The 19,575-nt window shown below is 36.7% G+C and overlaps 1 protein-coding gene across 1 annotated transcript; it reads left to right on the top strand.

The window, feature by feature from the left end:
* The first annotated feature begins 9,486 nt into the window (after positions 1-9,486).
* On the top strand, positions 9,487-18,110 carry syngr3b (synaptogyrin 3b). The gene is made up of 4 exons (XM_051702840.1): positions 9,487-9,633; positions 14,176-14,410; positions 15,474-15,619; positions 17,345-18,110. Exons 1-4 carry the CDS (start codon positions 9,532-9,534, stop codon positions 17,561-17,563), a joined length of 702 nt encoding a protein of 233 aa, XP_051558800.1. The 5' UTR covers positions 9,487-9,531; the 3' UTR covers positions 17,564-18,110.
* The last annotated feature ends 1,465 nt before the right edge of the window (positions 18,111-19,575 follow it).

Below are 19,575 nucleotides of genomic sequence, written 5' to 3'. Positions count from 1 at the left end.
AAGGACAGAGAACACAGTCCCATCACCATCAATGGAGCACCAGTGGAGAGAGTCAGCAGCTTCAAGTTCCTGGGTGTCCACATCACTGAGGAACTCACATTGTCCATCCACACTGAAGTCGTTGTGAAGAAGGCTCATCAGTGCCTCTTCTTCCTGAGATGGCTGAGGAAGTTTGGAATGAAACGCCACATCCTCACACGGTTCTACACCTGCACTGTAGAGAGCATCCTGACTGGCTGCATCCGCCTGGTACGGCAATAGCACCGCCCACATCCGCAAAGCACTGCAAAGGGTGGTGCGAACTGCCAGACATTATTGTGTAGTCTACACAATAATGTGTATCTATATAGTGCGTATTGTATACTGTACAGTGTATGTTATTATTTGTATATTGTTGTGTGTAATTATGTGTATATCAGACGTTTAAATTGTGGTGTGTTAATTTGATGTTATTGTAAATTGGTATATGTCTCATCACTGTAAATTGGTATATGTCTCAATCACGACTGCTATGTTGATTGGAACTGCACCCAAGAATTTCACACACCATTGCAGTTGTGTATATGGCTGTGTGACAATAAAGTGATTTGATTTGATTTGATTTGATTTGATTTTGATGAATTATTCCAGAGTCCTTGAGTGTCTTTGGCTTCCTTGTGGTGACTTAATGACATCTACAAGAGAGAGGAGGGGGTGAATGAAGAATTGAAGGAATAGTTCACCCAAAAAATTAGAAATGCTGGCATTATTTACTTACCCTCATGTCATTCCCAAAGCATATGCTGTTATTTTTGCTGCAAAACATTATAGGAACATTTTTGAAGAATCTTTCCACAGCTCTTTTCCATATAATGACAGTTCATAGTGGCCGCATCTATCAAGGTTAAAATTTGTATTTATTTTTTAAATTAAAAAAAAAAAAAGTAAAAAAAAAAAACTCCCACCATTAAAGCAGAACAATAATAGTCCACATGACTTATACACTATTTTACAAGTCTTCTGAAGCCATACTATAGCTTTGTGTGACAAACAGAAGAAAAAAAATGGTTATTTATTAAAAATCTTCCCTCCAAAATAGCTCTCAAATAAATTATGCACCCAGCATCAATCTTGACATGCTGTTTGGTCACAAGACACTTGAGAACCATTAGTTTGATGAAGTCATGTCTAACCTGACACAATGCACTGAAAAGCACCATATTTCATATGAAATTATAACAATTTTTTAGATCTTATGCTACAGAACTGGCTCCACTTTTGTTAGAAGTTTATACGGAATCATTAAAGAATGGACTAACCATGACACAAGCCCGGATCAGTCTGATTCTTAAAAAGGACAAAGATCCAAGCAAGTGTAAGAATTACCGTCCAATTTCCTTGATCCAGCTAGATGTAAAATTATTGTCAAAAATTCTGGCTAACTGATTAAGTAAAGTTATGACATCTCTTATACATATAGATCAGGTGGGGTTTATTCGGGGCCACAGCTCTTCTGATAACATTAGGTGTTTCATCAATATCATGTGGTCAGTGGCGAATGATCAGACTCTGGTCGCTGCCATCTCACTTGACGCCGAAATGGCATTTGATATGGTAGAATGGGATTATCTTTTTAAGATTTTGGAAATATACGGGTTCAGGAATACTTTTATTGGATGGATTAAGTTATTTTATAGACACACGGTAGCGGGGGTACAAACAAATTGATTAAATTCTGATTATTTTACTCTGGATAGGGGCACCCGGCAAGGTTGCCCTCTTTCCCCATTATTGTCTTGCTCTGGAACCATTAGCCGCCGCAATAAGAAGGGAAGATGATTTTCCAGGGGTAGTGGCGGGAGGTATGGCGCATAAGCTTTTGCTTTACGCAGATTATATTTTATTATATGTCTCCGACCCCATTAGAACTATGCCTTGCCTCCACAGAATTATTCATTCCTTTTCTAAGTTCTCAGGATACAGAATCAATTGGTCTAAATTCGAAGCTTTGGCTCTGACAGCATACTGCCCAGTAACGGCTTTCCAGCCGGGCGCCTTCCAGAGGCCCAAACAGGGCATTAAGTATTTGGGCATTTTATGCCCAGCAAATTTGTCTGATTTAGTTAGTTAATTTTGTCCCCTTAATAAAAAGTTTTTCAAACAATGTGGGCAGGTAGGCTTCATTACATTTATCTGTGATTGTGAAGGTTAATTTTATTAAAATGATTTCTCCCTGTAGATGACCCCCTCTCTTATTTCAAGCAATTTGATAGCATAGCGAAGTCCTTCATTTTAATAAGTTACATAGGCTGATTGACAAAGGTGGGCTAGGCCTACCCAAGAATTTGTTTTATTATTATGCATTTGGTCTCAGACATTTGGCTCATTGGTCGCTTCCACCTGGGAGAGCCCCTCCCTGGTTTTGTATTGAACAGGAAGTTCTTGCCCATATTTCGCCATTGCAAAGCCTTTCTATCGAACTAATCGGAGACGGTAAGCTATACCCCGTTATCTCGCATTTGCACTCATATGGACAAAAGTGTCCAGAGTGTTTAATTCGGACATTTACTTAAATGTTGCCTCAAGCATATGGCTGAACCCTAAATTATGTATTAATAAGTCCCCTTTCTGCTGGTCAGAGTGGACTGTGAGGGGGGTTACTACATTCGGTGACCTATATGAGTGTGGAGTGTTGAGATCTTTTGAAAATTTGGTTCAACATTTTAGGATTCCCAGATCTCAGTTCTATAGGTATATACAGCTGCGACACCTGCTCTGTGTTGTTTTTGGGTGTAACCCCCCCCCCCTCAAAAAAAGCGGCAGATACTCTGGGAGAGGTGATTATTGTTTTTGAAAAAGGTCATGAGGCATCAGTGTATTACTCCTTGCTAATTCAGAGTCTGGGGGTTGGAGCTTTAACTTCTATCAAAAGATTATGGGAGAAAGATTTAAACTTGGTATTGGAGGAGGCAGTGTGGGCTAGGATTCTAAAAAATGTCAAGTCTTCATCTAGAGATGCAACGGTTCGCCTTATGCAATTCAAGATTTTACATAGATTCTATTGGACCCCCTCTAGATTGTACAGGCTTGGTCTTAAAGACATACCCACCTGCTGGTGATGCCATTCAGAAGATGGAGACACAACCCATTTTTTTGGGGGGTGTGTTAAGATCCAAGAATTTTGGTTGAAGGTTCAGAGTTTTATATGTGATGTTTTGGGCACTCAAATTTCATTTTGCCCCTCTGTATTTTGGACGATAAGGGATAAACACATAAAAAATTGGGTTCTGACCAGTATTATGATTGGCAGGCAGATTATTTTAAGGGGACGGAAGTCGGATGGAGCGCCCTCATTTCCGGAGTGGTGCACGGAGATGGGGAGGGTGGCAGCTTTCGAGGAGGTGTCAAGCAGAAGGCTGGGGGTTTGGGATTTGTTTGATAGGAAATGGGGCAATTATTTAGTGTTTTTGGGGGACTTTTGGGGAGGGGCTGTGGAGAGAGAAGTTTAGTTTTAATTATATATGATTATTATTTTATTTTATTTTTTTGTGTGTGTATTCTTATTTGTGACCACAGGGGTGTTCGTTGGGGGTCAGGATGGGGTTGGTGATTGGGGAGGGGTAATAGTGGGGGTTAAATGTTAAATGTTGATTCAATGTATATATGTCGTGTTTTTTCTTTGTTATATGTCTACGAATCAATAAAAAAAGTTAACTGAAAAAAAAAATGGACCTAATGTTTTTTTATTTTTTTAAATGTGTGCAAGTCAAGAAATGTCACTGACATTTGCATACCAAAGGAACAGGTTATACAGTGAGCCTATATTAATTTAATTCCAAAATCAACGTAAACATATAACATTATAAGTCAGATGACAACAAATAATTTGAAATAATCAATAGGCTAATTGGAAACTTTAAGATACCTTCAAAACTTCAACATAACCATTTGAAATCAGTATGCATTTCGAAGGGAATCCTGTTTGTAAAATACTGTAAAATGCAGTCTGTTTATATATGTAAGTAATAATATGTATTTCAATTGCTTTTTAGTATGTTACACTGCCACCCTATGTCTATAAAGATATGACAGTACATTTGAGTGCAAGAGAACCATAACCATCTTGACCTCTTAAACTTGATCTTGAAGCTGCTATTGGCTAGAACATCCACAAAGTTAAATAGTAACATTTAAGACTAAATGTTTTGGGGTGGATGTATTATTAGTGATATTTTTTACTGACTCTTTTTTACTGATTTTTTTCTTTTCTTTTCACTTTAGTAGTACAAAGATACATTGATGGTACCAGATGGTAATACTATGGTGGTTTTATATATTGGGGAGACCGGAGCTAGCTGTCACACTTTTTACACTAGTGAACATTTCTCAGGAAGTCAGTTTTTAATACAGACATATATTTAAAGTCTTAGCTACTAAAAAAGCTATCGCCACCATTTATTGCCCTGGATATCAGGGAATGTTGTCACACTATGTTAGGTAAGTTGTTATAATTGGAACCTGGCATTAAATACATTATAGGTTATTAAATAGGGTTTCTTCATCATTTAAATAGTAAAATAGACTAATTAACATAAAATAATTAATGAAACAACAAAGAAAAGTAGCATACAAAAATATCAAACCATTGTTTTGGCCCACAGAAATGGCAATATAAAACATATAATATACAAACAAATACCATATAAAACACAAGTGACAACCCCAATGCCCCAATAACATGTGACAACCTGTCCCACTTAAAATTGCCGAAATTATTGCTAGAGAAAAAGTGTAATTAGACCGTTGATTAAAAACCTAGCTGAGATATAGCCCTTGTGTCAACTTAACAGTATGACAACTAGCCCTGGTCTCCCCTGTATCAGGGTTTTGGTAATCTTTCAGAACATGTTCCCCTATCACCCCCAAAACCCAAAATCCATTAAAAAAGAAATGCATGCTAACACCATTAACTATTACTTGACATACTATTTAAATAAAATGAGTACATTTATGCATGCTATATGCATACCGATACATAAGGGATAATGGACAATCAGCTGGTTTGTTATTGCAAAATAAATCCCCATAAGGCTGATCAGGACCCCGACTCGAAGCGGAGCTGCTTACAATATATATATACACTATATTGCCAAAAGTATTCGCTCACCCATCCAAATAATTGAATTCAGGTGTTCCAATCACTTCCATGGCCACAGGTGTATAAAATGAAGCACCTAGGCATGCAGACTGCTTCTACAAACATTTGTGAAAGAATGGGCCGCTCTCAGGAGCTCAGTGAATTCCAGCGTGGTACTGTGATAGGATGCCACCTGTGCAACAAGTCCAGTCGTGAAATTTCCTCGCTACTAAATATTCCACAGTCAACTGTCAGTGGTATTATAACAAAGTGGAAGCGATTGGGAATGACAGCAACTCAGCCACGAAGTGGTAGGCCACATAAAATGACAGAGCGGGGTCAGCGGATGCTGAGGCGCATAGTGCGCAGAGGTCGCCAACTTTCTGCAGAGTCAATCGCTACAGATCTCCAAAGTTCATGTGGCCTTCAGATTAGCTCAAGAACAGTGCGTAGAGAGCTTCATGGAATGGGTTTCCATGGCCGAGCAGCTGCATCCAAGCCATACATCACCAAGTGCAATGCAAAGCGTCGGATGCAGTGGTGTAAAGCACGCCACCACTGGACTCTAGAGCAGTGGAGATGCGTTCTCTGGAGTGACGAATCACGCTTCTCCATCTGGCAATCTGATGGACGAGTCTGGGTTTGGCGGTTGCCAGGAGAACGGTACTTGTCTGACTGCATTGTGCCAACTGTGAAGTTTGGTGGAGGGGGGATTATGGTGTGGGGTTGTTTTTCAGGAGCTGGGCTTGGCCCCTTAGTTCCAGTGAAAGGAACTCTGAATGCTTCAGCATACCAAGAGATTTTGGACAATTCCATGCTCCCAACTTTGTGGGAACAGTTTGGGGATGGCCCCTTCCTGTTCCAACATGACTGCACAGCAGTGCACAAAGCAAGGTCCATAAAGACATGGATGAGCGAGTTTGGTGTGGAAGAACTTGACTGCACAGAGTCCTGACCTCAACCCGATAGAGCACCTTTGGGATGAATTAGAGTGAAGACTGCGAGCCAGGCCTTCTCGTCCAACATCAGTGTCTGACCTCACAAATGCGCTTCTGGAAGAATGGTCAAAAATTCCCACAAACACACTCCTAAACCTTGTGGAAAGCCTTCCCAGTAGAGTTGAAGCTGTTATAGCTGCAAAGGGTGGGCCGACGTCATATTAAACCCTATGGATTAAGAATGGGAAGTCACTTAAGTTCATATGCGTCTAAAGGCAGGTGAGCGAATACTTTTGGCAATATAGTGTATATATATATATATATATATATATATATATATATATATATATATATATATATAAAAATGGATATGAAATATTTATTTGCATTCAAATTATGTTATTATGTGAAATGAAAGAAACTGCCGAACAGCTGAATTCCACCTCTGAGTTCCGTTGGTGTTTATTTTGTGAAAATTACCATCTGACTGCTCATTATCCAGCTTATTATAAGACTACTTGTCAAAAAAATAAGTAAATGGACATGAAATATTGATTTGCATTCAATTTATGTTATTATGTGAGAAGAAAGAAATCGCCGAACAGCTGAATTCCACCTCCGAGTTCTGTTGTTTATTTTGTGAAAATGACCATCTGACTCTCAATACAGCTTATTACAATTCTTGCCAAATAAATAAATATTAAACTGATATGAGTTGAAATTATTTTATTAGCTTACTTATATGAAAGATGACTCGCAATACCCGGATAACCGGATGTGCGGATGATATGACTTAATCCCCGGATGCGAGCATTGAAAACATGGCTTAACTCTGTGGTTTGGCTGGATCTTTAAATGTTGGGTGTTTGGTTTGTCTTATTAGTTTCACAAGTTTTAAACTGTAATTTAACATCATGCATGCGAATCTGTCCCTGCATTCAAAATCGTGTACTGTCATAGTATGCAATGTATTTGATGAAGGACGCACTCCTTAACCGGTAAAACAGTACGTTCTTTAGGTACTGTATGTATGTGAGTAGTATGAATAAATTCCGGACATACTTCATTTGGGAATGTGGGCATTGTCCTGTGACCTGAAAATATGATGTACTAAAACCAACTGTGAAAATAATCTACTATTTCAGTCATAATTTTGAGATGAAAAGTAAATTATGAGATATAAAAGTCATTATTATGAGAAAAAAGTCATAATTATGAAATAAAAAGTCTATGTTGAAATAAAAAGTCTAAATTATCAGATACAAAGTCATAATTTTGAGATAAAAAGTCATAACTGTAAGATACATTTCATAATTATGAGATAAAAAGTCATTATGTTGAAATAAAGTCAAAATTATAGATAAAAATTATTAATTATTAGATAAAAAGTCATATTTATGAGATGCTAAGTCATAATTATGAGATAAAATGTCATTATATTGAAATAAAGTCAAAACCATAAGATAAAAAGTATAAATTATTAGATAAAAAGTCATTGTTAAAATGAAAAGTCCAAATTATGAGATAAAAGTCAATTATGAAATATAAAAGTCATAATTGTAAGATAAAATTCATAATTATGAGATAAAAAGTAATTATATTGAAATAGTCAAAACTATAAGATAAGAAGTATAAATTATTATATAAAAAGTCATATTTATGAGATGCTAAGTCATAATTATGAGATAAAAAGTCAAATTTATGAGATAAAATGGCATTAAGTTAAAATAAAAAGTCTAAATTATGAGATATAAAAGTCATAATTGTGAGATAAAATTCACAATTAAGAGATTAAAAGTCATTATGTTGAAATAAAGTCAAAAATATGAGATACAGTCATAATTTTGAGATAAAAATTCAAAATTCTGAGATAAAATGTCATTATGTTAAAATAAAAAGTCAAAATTATTATACAAAGTCATAATTTTGAGATAAAAGTCAATTATAAAATATAAAAGTCATAATTGTGAGATAAAATTAATAATTATGAGATAAAAAGTCATTATATTGAAATAGTCAAAACTATAAGATAAAAAGTATAAATTACGAGATACAAAGTCATATGAGATGCTAAGACATAATTATGAGATAAAAAGTCAACATTTTGAGATACAGTCATAATTTTAAGATAGAAAGTCATTATGTTAAAATAAAAAGACAAAATTATGAGTATAAAAGTCATAATTGTGAGCAAATTCATAATTATGAGATAAAAAGTAATTATGTTGAAATAAAGTCAAAATTATGAGATAAAAAGTATTAATTATGAGATAAAATTCATATTATGAGATGCTAAGTCAAAATTATGAGATAAAAAGTATTAATTATGAGATAAAATTCATATTATGAGATGCTAAGTCAAAATTATGAGATAAAAAGTATTAATTATGAGATTAAATTCATATTATGAGATGCTAAATCATAATTATGAGATAAAAAGTATTAATTATGAGATATAATTCATATTATGAGATGCTAAATCAAAATTATGAGATAAAAAGTATTAATTATGAGATAAAATTCATATTATGAGATGCTAAGTCAAAATTATGAGATAAAAAGTATTAATTATGAGATAAAATTCATATTATGAGATGCTAAGTCATAATTATGAGATAAAAAGTATTAATTATGAGATAAAATTCATATTATGAGATGCTAAGTCAAAATTATGAGATAAAAAGTATTAATTATGAGATAAAATTCATATTATGAGATGCTAAGTCAAAATTATGAGATAAAAAGTATTAATTATGAGATAAAATTCATATTATGAGATGCTAAGTCAAAATTATGAGATAAAAAGTATTAATTATGAGATAAAATTCATATTATGAGATGCTAAGTCATACATTTTAAATAAAAAGTCAAAATTATGAGATAAAAAGTAATTGTTAAAATAAAAAGTCATAATTTTGAGATAAAAGTCAATTATGAGATAAAGTCAAAATTATAATTATAAGATGACTTTTTAATCTCATAATTTAATATTTCATAATTATGATTTAGTAACTCATAATTATGACTTCTCATAATTCTGACATACCAAAGCACACATTGTTTTATGTGGCGAAATATAATATATTCAAATATTATTGAAAGAATCTTCTATTGTTTCGTCGTGAACGACAGATTCAATGCTCTGATAGCACATAACCTTCATTTATTGCCACCTACTGGGGTAAAGTCTGTAGAAACTGTGACTGAACAACTCTTTTTGGTGAACGGATTCCAACTATTCGACTAAATTATTAATATTTCCATGGAACAGTACACAAAATACAATGACACTTTCTGGTACTTTTTGGTAGAGTTTTCACGAATCACTTTCAAATGTCAACAGGCAAACGTTCATCCCTGTCAAGCATGCGCACTAGCGTTTCACTCTGGTTGTGCGCAACAGGCGCGAGCTCTCCAGTGCGGTTGCGCGACAGACGCTCGTGAACGCGCTCAGCCTCACTCTTCCGTGCTGAGAAGATGGATGAAACGGGCTCGTTTGGAGCAGGGAGAGCCGGTTCGGCATTCGATCTGATCGCATTTGTCAAACAACCTCAGACTATCCTAAGAGTGCTGGCATGGGTAGGAGCAATACTATTCTATGATTTATTATTTATAGAATTATGTATATTATGTCGTATCAGATTTTCATTTTTTAATGGCCAATCAATTACTGAAAAGATTGTATGGCCTTGATTTTCCATTAGGAATCAGAAAGCTTGTTTCTGAAATTATTCATGTTCATTATAATGTATTCATTTCTGGCCTGTAAATGTGTATGAAAAGGACCGGGTGTTATTATACTGTAGGATGCTGTCTTCTAGGTGCACGAACACGTCAGATGTTGCAGTGGTAATGACGCGCGCATTGCGTGTGCGCGCAGTTTTTAAAACGCTTTAGTGCTATTGACTGCAATATTTATTCCACCCATTGCACACGAGACATAAGAGTTTATATAAGTGATTTATATGTGTGGCATTTCTTTTTCTTTCTTTCTTTCTTTCTTAAAGGGCTTGGCGGTTAAGGCTCTGGGTTACTGACTAGATGGTCAGGGGTTCAAGCCCCAACACTGCCAAGATGTCACTGTTGGGCCCTTGAGCAAGGCCCTTGACCCCATCTGCTCCAGGGGCGCCATATCATGGCTGACCCTGCGCTCTGACCCCAGCTTGGCTGGGATATGCAAAAACAGGGGCAGTGGTGGCTCAGTAGTTAAGGCTCCGGGTTACTGATCAGAAGGTTGGGGGTTCAAGCCCCAGCACTGCTGAGATGCCACTGTTGGGCCCCTGAGCAAGGCCCTTGACCCTATCTGCTCCAGGGGCGCCGTAACATGGCTGACCCTGCACTCTGACCCCAGCTTAGCTGGGATATGTGAAAAAAAAAAAAAGAATTTCATTGTATATGTGCAGTTGTATAATGTGTGATAAATAAAATTATAATTATATAATTAAAGAAAATTACAATTAAAGGGCGCACTATCATGACAGTTTTCAGTATAAGGACACAGTGAGCCTGGTCTTATAAATACATAAATCGTATTGGCTGAATTGGAGGAATCTTTGAACTGAGTGGACCCCTGATCAGTTGCTCCAGAGGGATTCCCCCTGCAATTATTTTACAGTAAATCAAAGCCTAGGTTTATTGTCGTTTCTGTGTGCAGGAGATGAAACAAAATGTCTTACCTACATGTAACACAGCCGTGATGAATAACACCCTGTCTGAACAGTGTCTAGTAGACACAGGCAATACACTAACACAAATCGGTGTTGCAGTCGGTTGCATATTTCACAATATCTATGAAACAGAAAGCAGATTGCGGAGCAATAGAACCCACTTTTTCAGCCATCTGGTCCGGAAGTATTTTCCCCATTTTTTGCATAGGCTTTTCATGAAATCGCCTATAAAAGAGTTGTAATCCATGAACCAAACCAACCAGCTCCGAGGTAAATCACAACATCACAAACTTTGTTTTGAGGCAAAAAAGTATTTGAAAATTGGAAAAGTTGCAAGACCATGAAACACCGCGAATGACATAGTCGAATTGAAAACGTTGGGAATATATAAAACTATTGATTGAAAGTTGTTTATTATAAGTATAGAAACAATACATTTTACATTTATTGTAAAATATAAGGGTAGTTTAAGGATGAAGGGAGACTGACTCGATTATGTCATTCACATTGTGTCATGGGAGTGGGCGGTCCCTCCTAAGCTCATTTCGCAGGCTTTGTTGGCCGCTGTTCTCTAATTGGTGGATCTTTCTCTGCTGGATTATGGGTAATGTAGTTGTCATTTTTAAAAATGAAGTTGATGGATTCAGCTGAAGCATATACTATCAACAAACAACCTCGGAGTTCATGGTAGGTCTGTTTTTAAATGTTTAGGCCTATAAGGTATTGTTGAACTTGAAAATCAATTTGTCTATGGAAAAAATGAATGGGATTTTTACTTCTGGAACCAGACTGTTGCGCTCTATACAGAAGTGGAACACCTTTACCAGCGTTCATTTTTTGAGCAAGTACACTCGCTAAATGGAGACGAAATGTGTGAAATGGATCAAACAAAAACTGTCTGGATGAAAAGAAATGCCTGCCATCTTTTTTCTTCTTTGAATCGAAGGTGCCCAGTTTAACCCCTGACTATATTTAGAGGAATATTCCAGGTTCAATACAAGTTAAGCTCAATTGACCGCATTTGTGGCGTAATGTTGATTACCACACACACACACAAAAAATAAATAATTTCAACTTGTCCCTCTTTTTCTTTAAAAAAAAAAAAGCAAAATTCGAGATTGCAGTGAGACATTTACAATGGAAGTGAATGGTGCAAATTTTTGGAGGGTTTGAAGGCAGGAATGTGAAGCTTATAATATTATAAAAGCACTTACATTAAAGGGATCATGAAGTGCTATTTTTTTATAACTTTATTATCTTTTCTGAGGTCCAATGGTAATGTTATCAAAGTTATTTTGCACCAAAACAGTCACAATTTATTTATTTATTTTTTGGGGGGATTTTTCCCCTTTTTCTCCCAATTTGGAATGCCCAATTCCCAATGCACTCTAAGTCCTCGTGGTCACATAGTGATTCGCCTCAGTCCAGGTGGCGGAGGATGAATCCCAGTTGCCTCTGTGTCTGAGACAGTCAACCTGCGCATCTTATCACGTGGCTTGTTGAGCACGTTGCCACGGAGACATAGCGCATGTGGAGGCTTCACGCCATCCACCACGGCAACCATGCTCAATTCACCATGCGCACCACCGAGAACAAACCACATTATAGTGACCACGAGGAGGTTACCCCATGTGACTCTACCCTCCCTAGCAACCGGGCCAATTTGGTTGTTTAGGAGACCTGGCTGGAGTCACTCAGCACTCCCTGGGATTTGAACTAGTGAACTAGCGAACTCCAGGGGTGGTAGCCAGCGTATTTTACCACTGAGCTACCCAGGTCCCTTACCTTTAGCCTCTTGTTAACACACCCGCCTCCCATGCCGGAGACACCGGTTCGAGTCCTGTATGGAGCGGGTAGAACAGGAGTGTCACACTAACATGAGCCGAAAAAACAAACACATCATAGTCCAAAGAACGGTGAAATGACGCACACACACACTGTAGGTGTACTGAGGTGCACATCGCTGGAAACACACCGAAATGGTCAAAGATGTCCTATGTTTACGTACACCAACAATTAAAAATAGCGCAGATGGGTGAAAGAACGAGTCCATGACGCATTTGAGCTCAAAACAAAGAGGCAGCAGCTGAATGTAAGAGAACTGCTGCTCCCTTTCAACTCTTTTACCGCGTCTTTTAAAAGTGGCGAGATACATGTCAGCGGTCAAACAGTCTGTGTAGTTCATGTTTATGTTCAAAAGAATTCAAAATAGTCCAGATGGGATCCCTTAGGTCTGATGTTAAGAATAGTTAGTCATGTGAGGCCTGCTCTCTTGACTTGAACTGTGCGCCAGTGGGCGGGGCCAAGGGTATGATGACGCATGTTGTGGGATGTGTAAATACAAATGAGCAATGTGTCGTGACATCATGAACAGACAGATTTCAAAACGAGATGTTTCAGCAGGGTGGCAACTATAAATGCTCTTTTTAGACTTTGGATGAAGTTTTGAGTTCTGAAATGTACAGTATGTTTTTATAGTTACCTCTTATATGTCTAAATATCAAGGAAAATTTGATTCTCCATTTCATGACCCCTTTAATTCTGTTAGAACTCATGTATTATTTAAACTGTAAAGTTGTTTAAATGGTCATTTTTACAGTCATTTTAGGGTTATATTGTTTACGTCTTGTAACTATACTTTTTAAATAGTGAGTATTTTAACGTTTACAGATTGGCCCCATTCACTTCCATTGTAAGTGCCTCACTGGAACCCATTTCTTAAGAAAAGGAGGGGCAAGTCAAAATATTTTTTTGTGGTAATCAATATTATGATACAAATGCTGTCGATTGACCTTAAATTGTATTGAACCCAGAATATTCCTTTAATACAACACTAACAATAGCATTCCATTTATAATCAAGATGGCAGCAACATTTGCTGAAATGTCTCCATAGGGCTTCTTTAGAGGATTGTTTAACATGCTGGTTCATCAAGCCCACCAATTATCACAGCAGCTGTAACTGTTTCTATGAAGACAGTGTGATGCGATGTATGTGTCAGTTTAAAGAGTTCCATTGCCAAAAATAGCACGCAGCACATGAGCATTGCACTGATTTTCTCCTACTGTTTCTCAAACACACACAAACTAGACTGCATGCATTTGTGTTTCTTGGTGATCTGTGGTCTACTGTTTGAGTGTGTAATCTGTTGCATTAGTGTGAATTAGCCACATTTTCTCTCTGAGGTTCCAATGAAATTCCTTCCAAGCATATGCTGCTAAGAAATGAATAGCATTGCGTGACATGAATAAGAGAATTGTGTGGCCCTTCTACTTAGCATGTGTAATATACAGTAAGAGCAGAAAAGCTGCACTTAGATACCTTTCTGAGAGAATACAAATAATTTAAGAATTTCAGTCATTTAACATCAGGCCAGGGATGGCACTTACGGACCGGTTCATAACCACCCAATGTAACTTGTATATTTGCTTATTTTCTCTCTGTCTATTGCCAGATCTTCTCCATGGTGGTCTTTGCCTCTATAATAAACGAGGGCTATGTGAACATGGGCAGTGAGCGACTGCATTGTGTCTTTAATAAGAATGCAGATGCCTGTAACTACGGCATCACTATAGGAATCGTGGCTTTCATAGCCAGTGTCTTCTTCCTGGTCCTAGATGTCTACTTTCCCCAGATCAGCAGTGTCAAAGACAGAAAGCGAGCAGTGCTGTTGGAGATTGGGTTTTCAGGTAACCCACAAACAAAATACAAACATTTTAATTTTGTTTGGCATTTCTAACAGTGGTGAGTGCATGTATGATGACGTGTTACGTAAAATTAACATATCCTGACAATACACGGGGTGAAGTTTTAAATTTAGTATACTTATCAGTACCTTCCTGTGCATTTTTAGAATTGTTAAACTTATAGTTTCGGTCCTGGATGCTGATTGTTCAATACAGTGTTCCAGACATGCTAAAATACACAATATAGTAACAGCCATGGCACGACACACCTGTTCACTGAACTACTGTACTGACGGTTTGAATTGTTAGAGAATGACACAAACGCTTCTTGACATTAGGTTTCATTCGCATGTAACAGGCTCTTTCTTAAAGGGCTAGTTCACCCAAAAATCCTTTCTTTCTTCTGCTGAACACAAACGAAGACTTTTAGAAGAATATCACAGCTCTGTAGGTCCATACAATGCAAGTCAACTGTGTCCAAAACTTTGAAGCTCAAAAAGCACATAAATGCAGCATTAAAGTAATCCATTCGAATCTAGTGGTTAAATCCATGTCATCAGAAGCGATATGGTAGGTGTGGGTGAGAAACAGATCAATATTTAAGTCCCTTTTTTACTATAAATCTCCACTTTTAAACAGCCTTCATAAGCGCTCTTCTCTACTAAGAGTTCTTTTGTTTTTGGCGATTCGCTTTCGTAGATGCTTATCGCCACCGACTGAGCAGGGAGGAGAATTTATAGGAAAAAAGGACTTAAATATTGATCTGTTTCACATCCACACCTATCATATTGCATCTGACGATATGGATTTAATCACTGGAGTCGTATGGATAACGCTTATGCTGCTTTTATGTGCTTTTTGAAGCATATTTGGTACCCATTCACTTGCATTGAAAGGACCAACAGAGCTGAAATATTCTTCTAAAAATCTGCGTTTGTGTTCAGCAGAAGAAAGAAAATCAATCACATCTGGAATGGCATGATGGTGAAAAAATGATGAGAGAATTTTCATTTTTGGTAAACTATCCCTTTAAGTTCATCTTTATTTTCCCATCTCCTCTCGTCAGGATTTTGGACATTCCTTTGGTTTGTAGGATTCTGCTTTTTGGCCAATCAATGGAGTTGTACATCCCCTAAAGAGCTGCCATTGGAGCAGGCATCAGATGCTGCTCGTGCAGCTATTGCTTTCTCTTTCTTCTCCATCCTTACCTGGGTAAGACACCACACCTTCCTGCACAAACACATGCTCATAATTACACTCATGTTTTACAGCCAATGTTGATGTTTGTGTTTCAGGCCTACTTGTGTCTACTAGCAGTGCACAGGTTTAAGAATATTGCCTTTATGGAGGATAAAGAGATGCTTTTGTCCAAACAGACTAACAGCCTGTCACTAGTATAGATTTCCTATGTTACTTTAAAGCGAACAGTAAAATATGCTGGTCTATTCTGATAATAGAGTGCAACCAAATTATGAAATGCATGCTGTATTTGCACAGACTACAGCAACCCTATATTGAGGTGTGCACTACTAACACAAGAAATGGATGTTTAGAAACACTAGAATAATGTGTCATAAGTGCTGCTACTGTATATTCGTATTTTGTACAGCATGGTACAAACACCTTTTTAATACCAAAAGTACCAGTATTTTTATATATTTTAAATTATGAATTTATATTATTGTGTCTGTGTATAATGACGCAATAAATAAATGGATTAATTATACATTTATTGAAATTTTAGTCTTCATTGTTTTTGGAATTACATTTGACAATTGTAAATATATATATATGTATACACACACACACACACGTGCACACACAGTAATTATTTAATTATAGCAGTATTTCTGTATAATTTAGCTTTATATGACACATTAAGATTGCTGTAATTGCTGAAAGAAAGTTAAGTTAAGAAATATATTCTAGGACTAAATGCATATCTAGTTAACCTACTTGTTTGGGGCATAACTGACTTGGAAGCAATAGACTTTAGTCAGGGTAGATGCCATATTTAACTCATAAACTTAAACTTGTGGGACGGAAGTAGAGCCTGTTCAGTATTTTGTACAGTTGTGGACCTGGATGTTGATAGTTTAGCCGACAAAACATTGAAAATAATGTCTTTCCGTAAATTTCCAGTGAAAAATAAAAAAACTCCAATAAAATGTGGGTTTATTTGTCGGACCTATGCTGTCTACTCTGACTATAAGTCAAACATAAAAATTAACTTGACTATTGCAGTCTAGCTCTGGTAGAGGCAGAAACCATTCTTCTTCTTTGTCTACATTGTTTTTACTTCTATTATCATTAACTTGTTTAATCCAACCAATTCAACTAATACTTGCAACTCAAACTGATCACACGGTGAATTCGCCGACAGTAGATTGAAAGTTCTGCTGCTGAAATCGGTCTTTGCTTACCGAAATTCAAATGGCCAGTTTCCGGGTGAAATGTCCACAAGGTGGCGCCAAAAGTGAGTTGTCATTTTAGTTGTGAATGATGTTATACCGTCAACAGGTATGCATATTTTATTAACTCAACCCCCTAACCCAAACCCCAACCCTAAACCTAACCACCAGTTGATTAAAAATGTAATTTCAGAGTGAAAATGTAACCTCTGAATCACGCTTATCATTGTTTACATGAACGCGATTGCTTTCATGGTTTCCATGGGTCCTGAACCTGTCTCTGTGAATCAGTAGTGCCACAGCAAAAGGAGAACACATTAGAATTGATGCAAAAATGTCTGATGGCGCATGTCAGTAATTTGGCTGAATGGGGTTGATTTTAGGGTACATGAACATTCGGAAGGAACATGTCGATTTCCCGTGTGATCATGTTGTGCAACTATACAGGATTCTTTATAAGCCTTATTGTCTTTCTCTCTAGCATGTTAACCTGACTAACATACATAATCCTGATTACCTTGACTAGGCGGCCCTTACCGTGTGTGCCGTTCAGCGATTCCTGCTCGGAACTGACATGACACTGTTTACAACTGAGCATTTGGCCGGCCAGGCCCCTAAGCAGCCATACCCCTCCAATGATGTCACCGGTCAGACCACCATCCCTGTCAACGCTTACCAGAGTCCGCCACTCATAGAAACCGTAGAGACCATTCCCCCTTGCTACAAGATCCCGCCAGCATTTTAATCCACAGCCAAACGGAAAGGAATGTAGCAGAGATAAAGGACAGAGTAAAGACTGCCGCTAATGTTTATTTAGTCATTCATATTTATAATTATATGATTTAAAGACATGCCAACATTTTAAAGGGGCACTAGTAATTGTTTTTTTTTTAATTGTAATGTTTTGCTTGTTGATAAGCGAAAGAGTAACAAAATGGTCAAGAGATTGAGAAAATGTCACTCAGCTGTTTCAGTATATGTGTGTGTCTGTTTTGCTGGACATTGGAGCAGCCATTCTAGATGAGATAACTGAGATATCTGTAAATGATTGTTTCCTTTACAAGCATATTTTCATATGTGTGTGTGTGTGTGTGTGTGTGTGTGTGGATGTGTATGCTTGCTCTAACTCAGTCTAGTTGCATGATATGGTAAAATGACACTGAAATTCCCACTTAAGAATAGAGGTAACTGTATATTTTGTTAATGGAAGAAGTTACAGTGTTTATCAAAGTCTTTGGAGCGACATATACAATGATGTCCTGAATAAAGAGTAATCAGTACAGTGAACCAGACCACTGGATGCCATTATTGTGTACTGTACATTGATACACTTATTGCAATTTGTGCCAATGTTTAATATGCATTGGTGTTTGTTGGAAGCATTTGCTGTGACTTATTTCTTAGTGAAACAGAAAATTCAGTGAAAATCAAATGTAGGCCAGGACTTGGCATTAAAAGACAGCATTCTCTTAAGTATTTTCAACCAGTCCAGTTTAATCAGCAGAGTGTCATAACCTTTCTTACAATTCCAAATAACATTTCCAAATACAATAAGAGCTCTTTAAGGGATAGTCACAAAAATGAAAATTCTATCATCATTTACTCACCCTTCTGCCATTCCAGATGTGTATAACTTATAAATATTGAAGTCTTTTTTACCATAAATCTCTACTTTCACTTTCAAAATGTGAAAGAATGTGAAAGTAGAAGTGGAGATTTATGGTAAAAAAGGAAATAATTATCTGTTTTTCACCCACACCTATCGTATCACTTCTGAAGTCATATTTAAGCACTGGAGTTGTATGGATTCGTTTTATGTGGCCTTTATGTGATTTTTGGAGCTTGAAAGTTCTGGTCACCATTCACTTGCATTGTATGGACCTACAGAGCTGAGATATTCTTCAAAACATCTTCGTTTGTGTTCAGCAGAAGAAGAAATTCATACACATCTGGGATGGCATGAGGGTGAGTCAATGATGAGACAATTTTCATTTTTGGGTGAACTATCCCTAACAAGAAATTTGAAATGTTTTAAAATGTTTAGGATAAAACAGGTAGGTAATCATGAATTTGCAATTCTCAAAGGCAAACCCTAGATTTATTACAGTGTTTCCTAAATGTCATTAATTACACTGTATGAAAAATGTTACTAAAATGTAACATCAAATGTCTGGGCAATATACAGTTTGGTTGACATGCTATCATTACCAGTTATTATTACCTAATCACACAGAAGTTATCTGGTGCTTTTCTTGGTTATAATTTTGAATAAAATGGGATATACAATAGGGTACAGTAAACTACTTTTTGTGTTTCAATACATTAAATTGCTAAGCTATGACTAAGCAAAACACCTTGCAAATTTGTGCTAAAATGATTCAAAGAGATGGAAAAAATTGGTATCCCAGTCCTTTTTTAAAGCAATAAATATACAAATCCCATAGACTATTAGTAGATTACTACTAGATGATAGACTATTATCTAACATAAAATGAAAAGTAGCTAGTTTACAGTTGAAGTCAGAAGTTTACATACACCTTAGCTAAGTACATTTAAACTGACATTTAATCGTAGAAAACATTCCCTGTCTTAGGTCAGTTATGATCACTACTTTATTTTAAGAATGTGAAATGTCAGAATAATAGTAGAGAGAATGATTTATTTCAGCTTTTATTTCTTTCATCACATTCCCAGTGGGTCAGAAGTTTACATACACTTTGTTAGTATTTGGTAGCATTGCATTTAAATTGTTTAACT

The sequence above is a fragment of the Myxocyprinus asiaticus genome, chromosome 7 (genome assembly GCF_019703515.2).
Source record: "Myxocyprinus asiaticus isolate MX2 ecotype Aquarium Trade chromosome 7, UBuf_Myxa_2, whole genome shotgun sequence".
NCBI lineage: Eukaryota > Metazoa > Chordata > Actinopteri > Cypriniformes > Catostomidae > Myxocyprinus > Myxocyprinus asiaticus.
Note: the sequence above shows the minus strand (reverse complement) of the source record. Positions and strands in the feature narration are given on the sequence as shown.

Bases quoted from the DNA above. Each gene is read 5' to 3' on its own strand.
- syngr3b (XM_051702840.1), top strand. From the start codon at position 9,532: ATGGATGAAACGGGCTCGTTTGGAGCAGGGAGAGCCGGTTCGGCATTC. The intron at 14,411-15,473 runs GTAACCCACAAA...TCCTCTCGTCAG, and splicing joins GTTGGAGATTGGGTTTTCAG to GATTTTGGACATTCCTTTGG. The intron at 15,620-17,344 runs GTAAGACACCAC...TACCTTGACTAG, and splicing joins TCTTCTCCATCCTTACCTGG to GCGGCCCTTACCGTGTGTGC.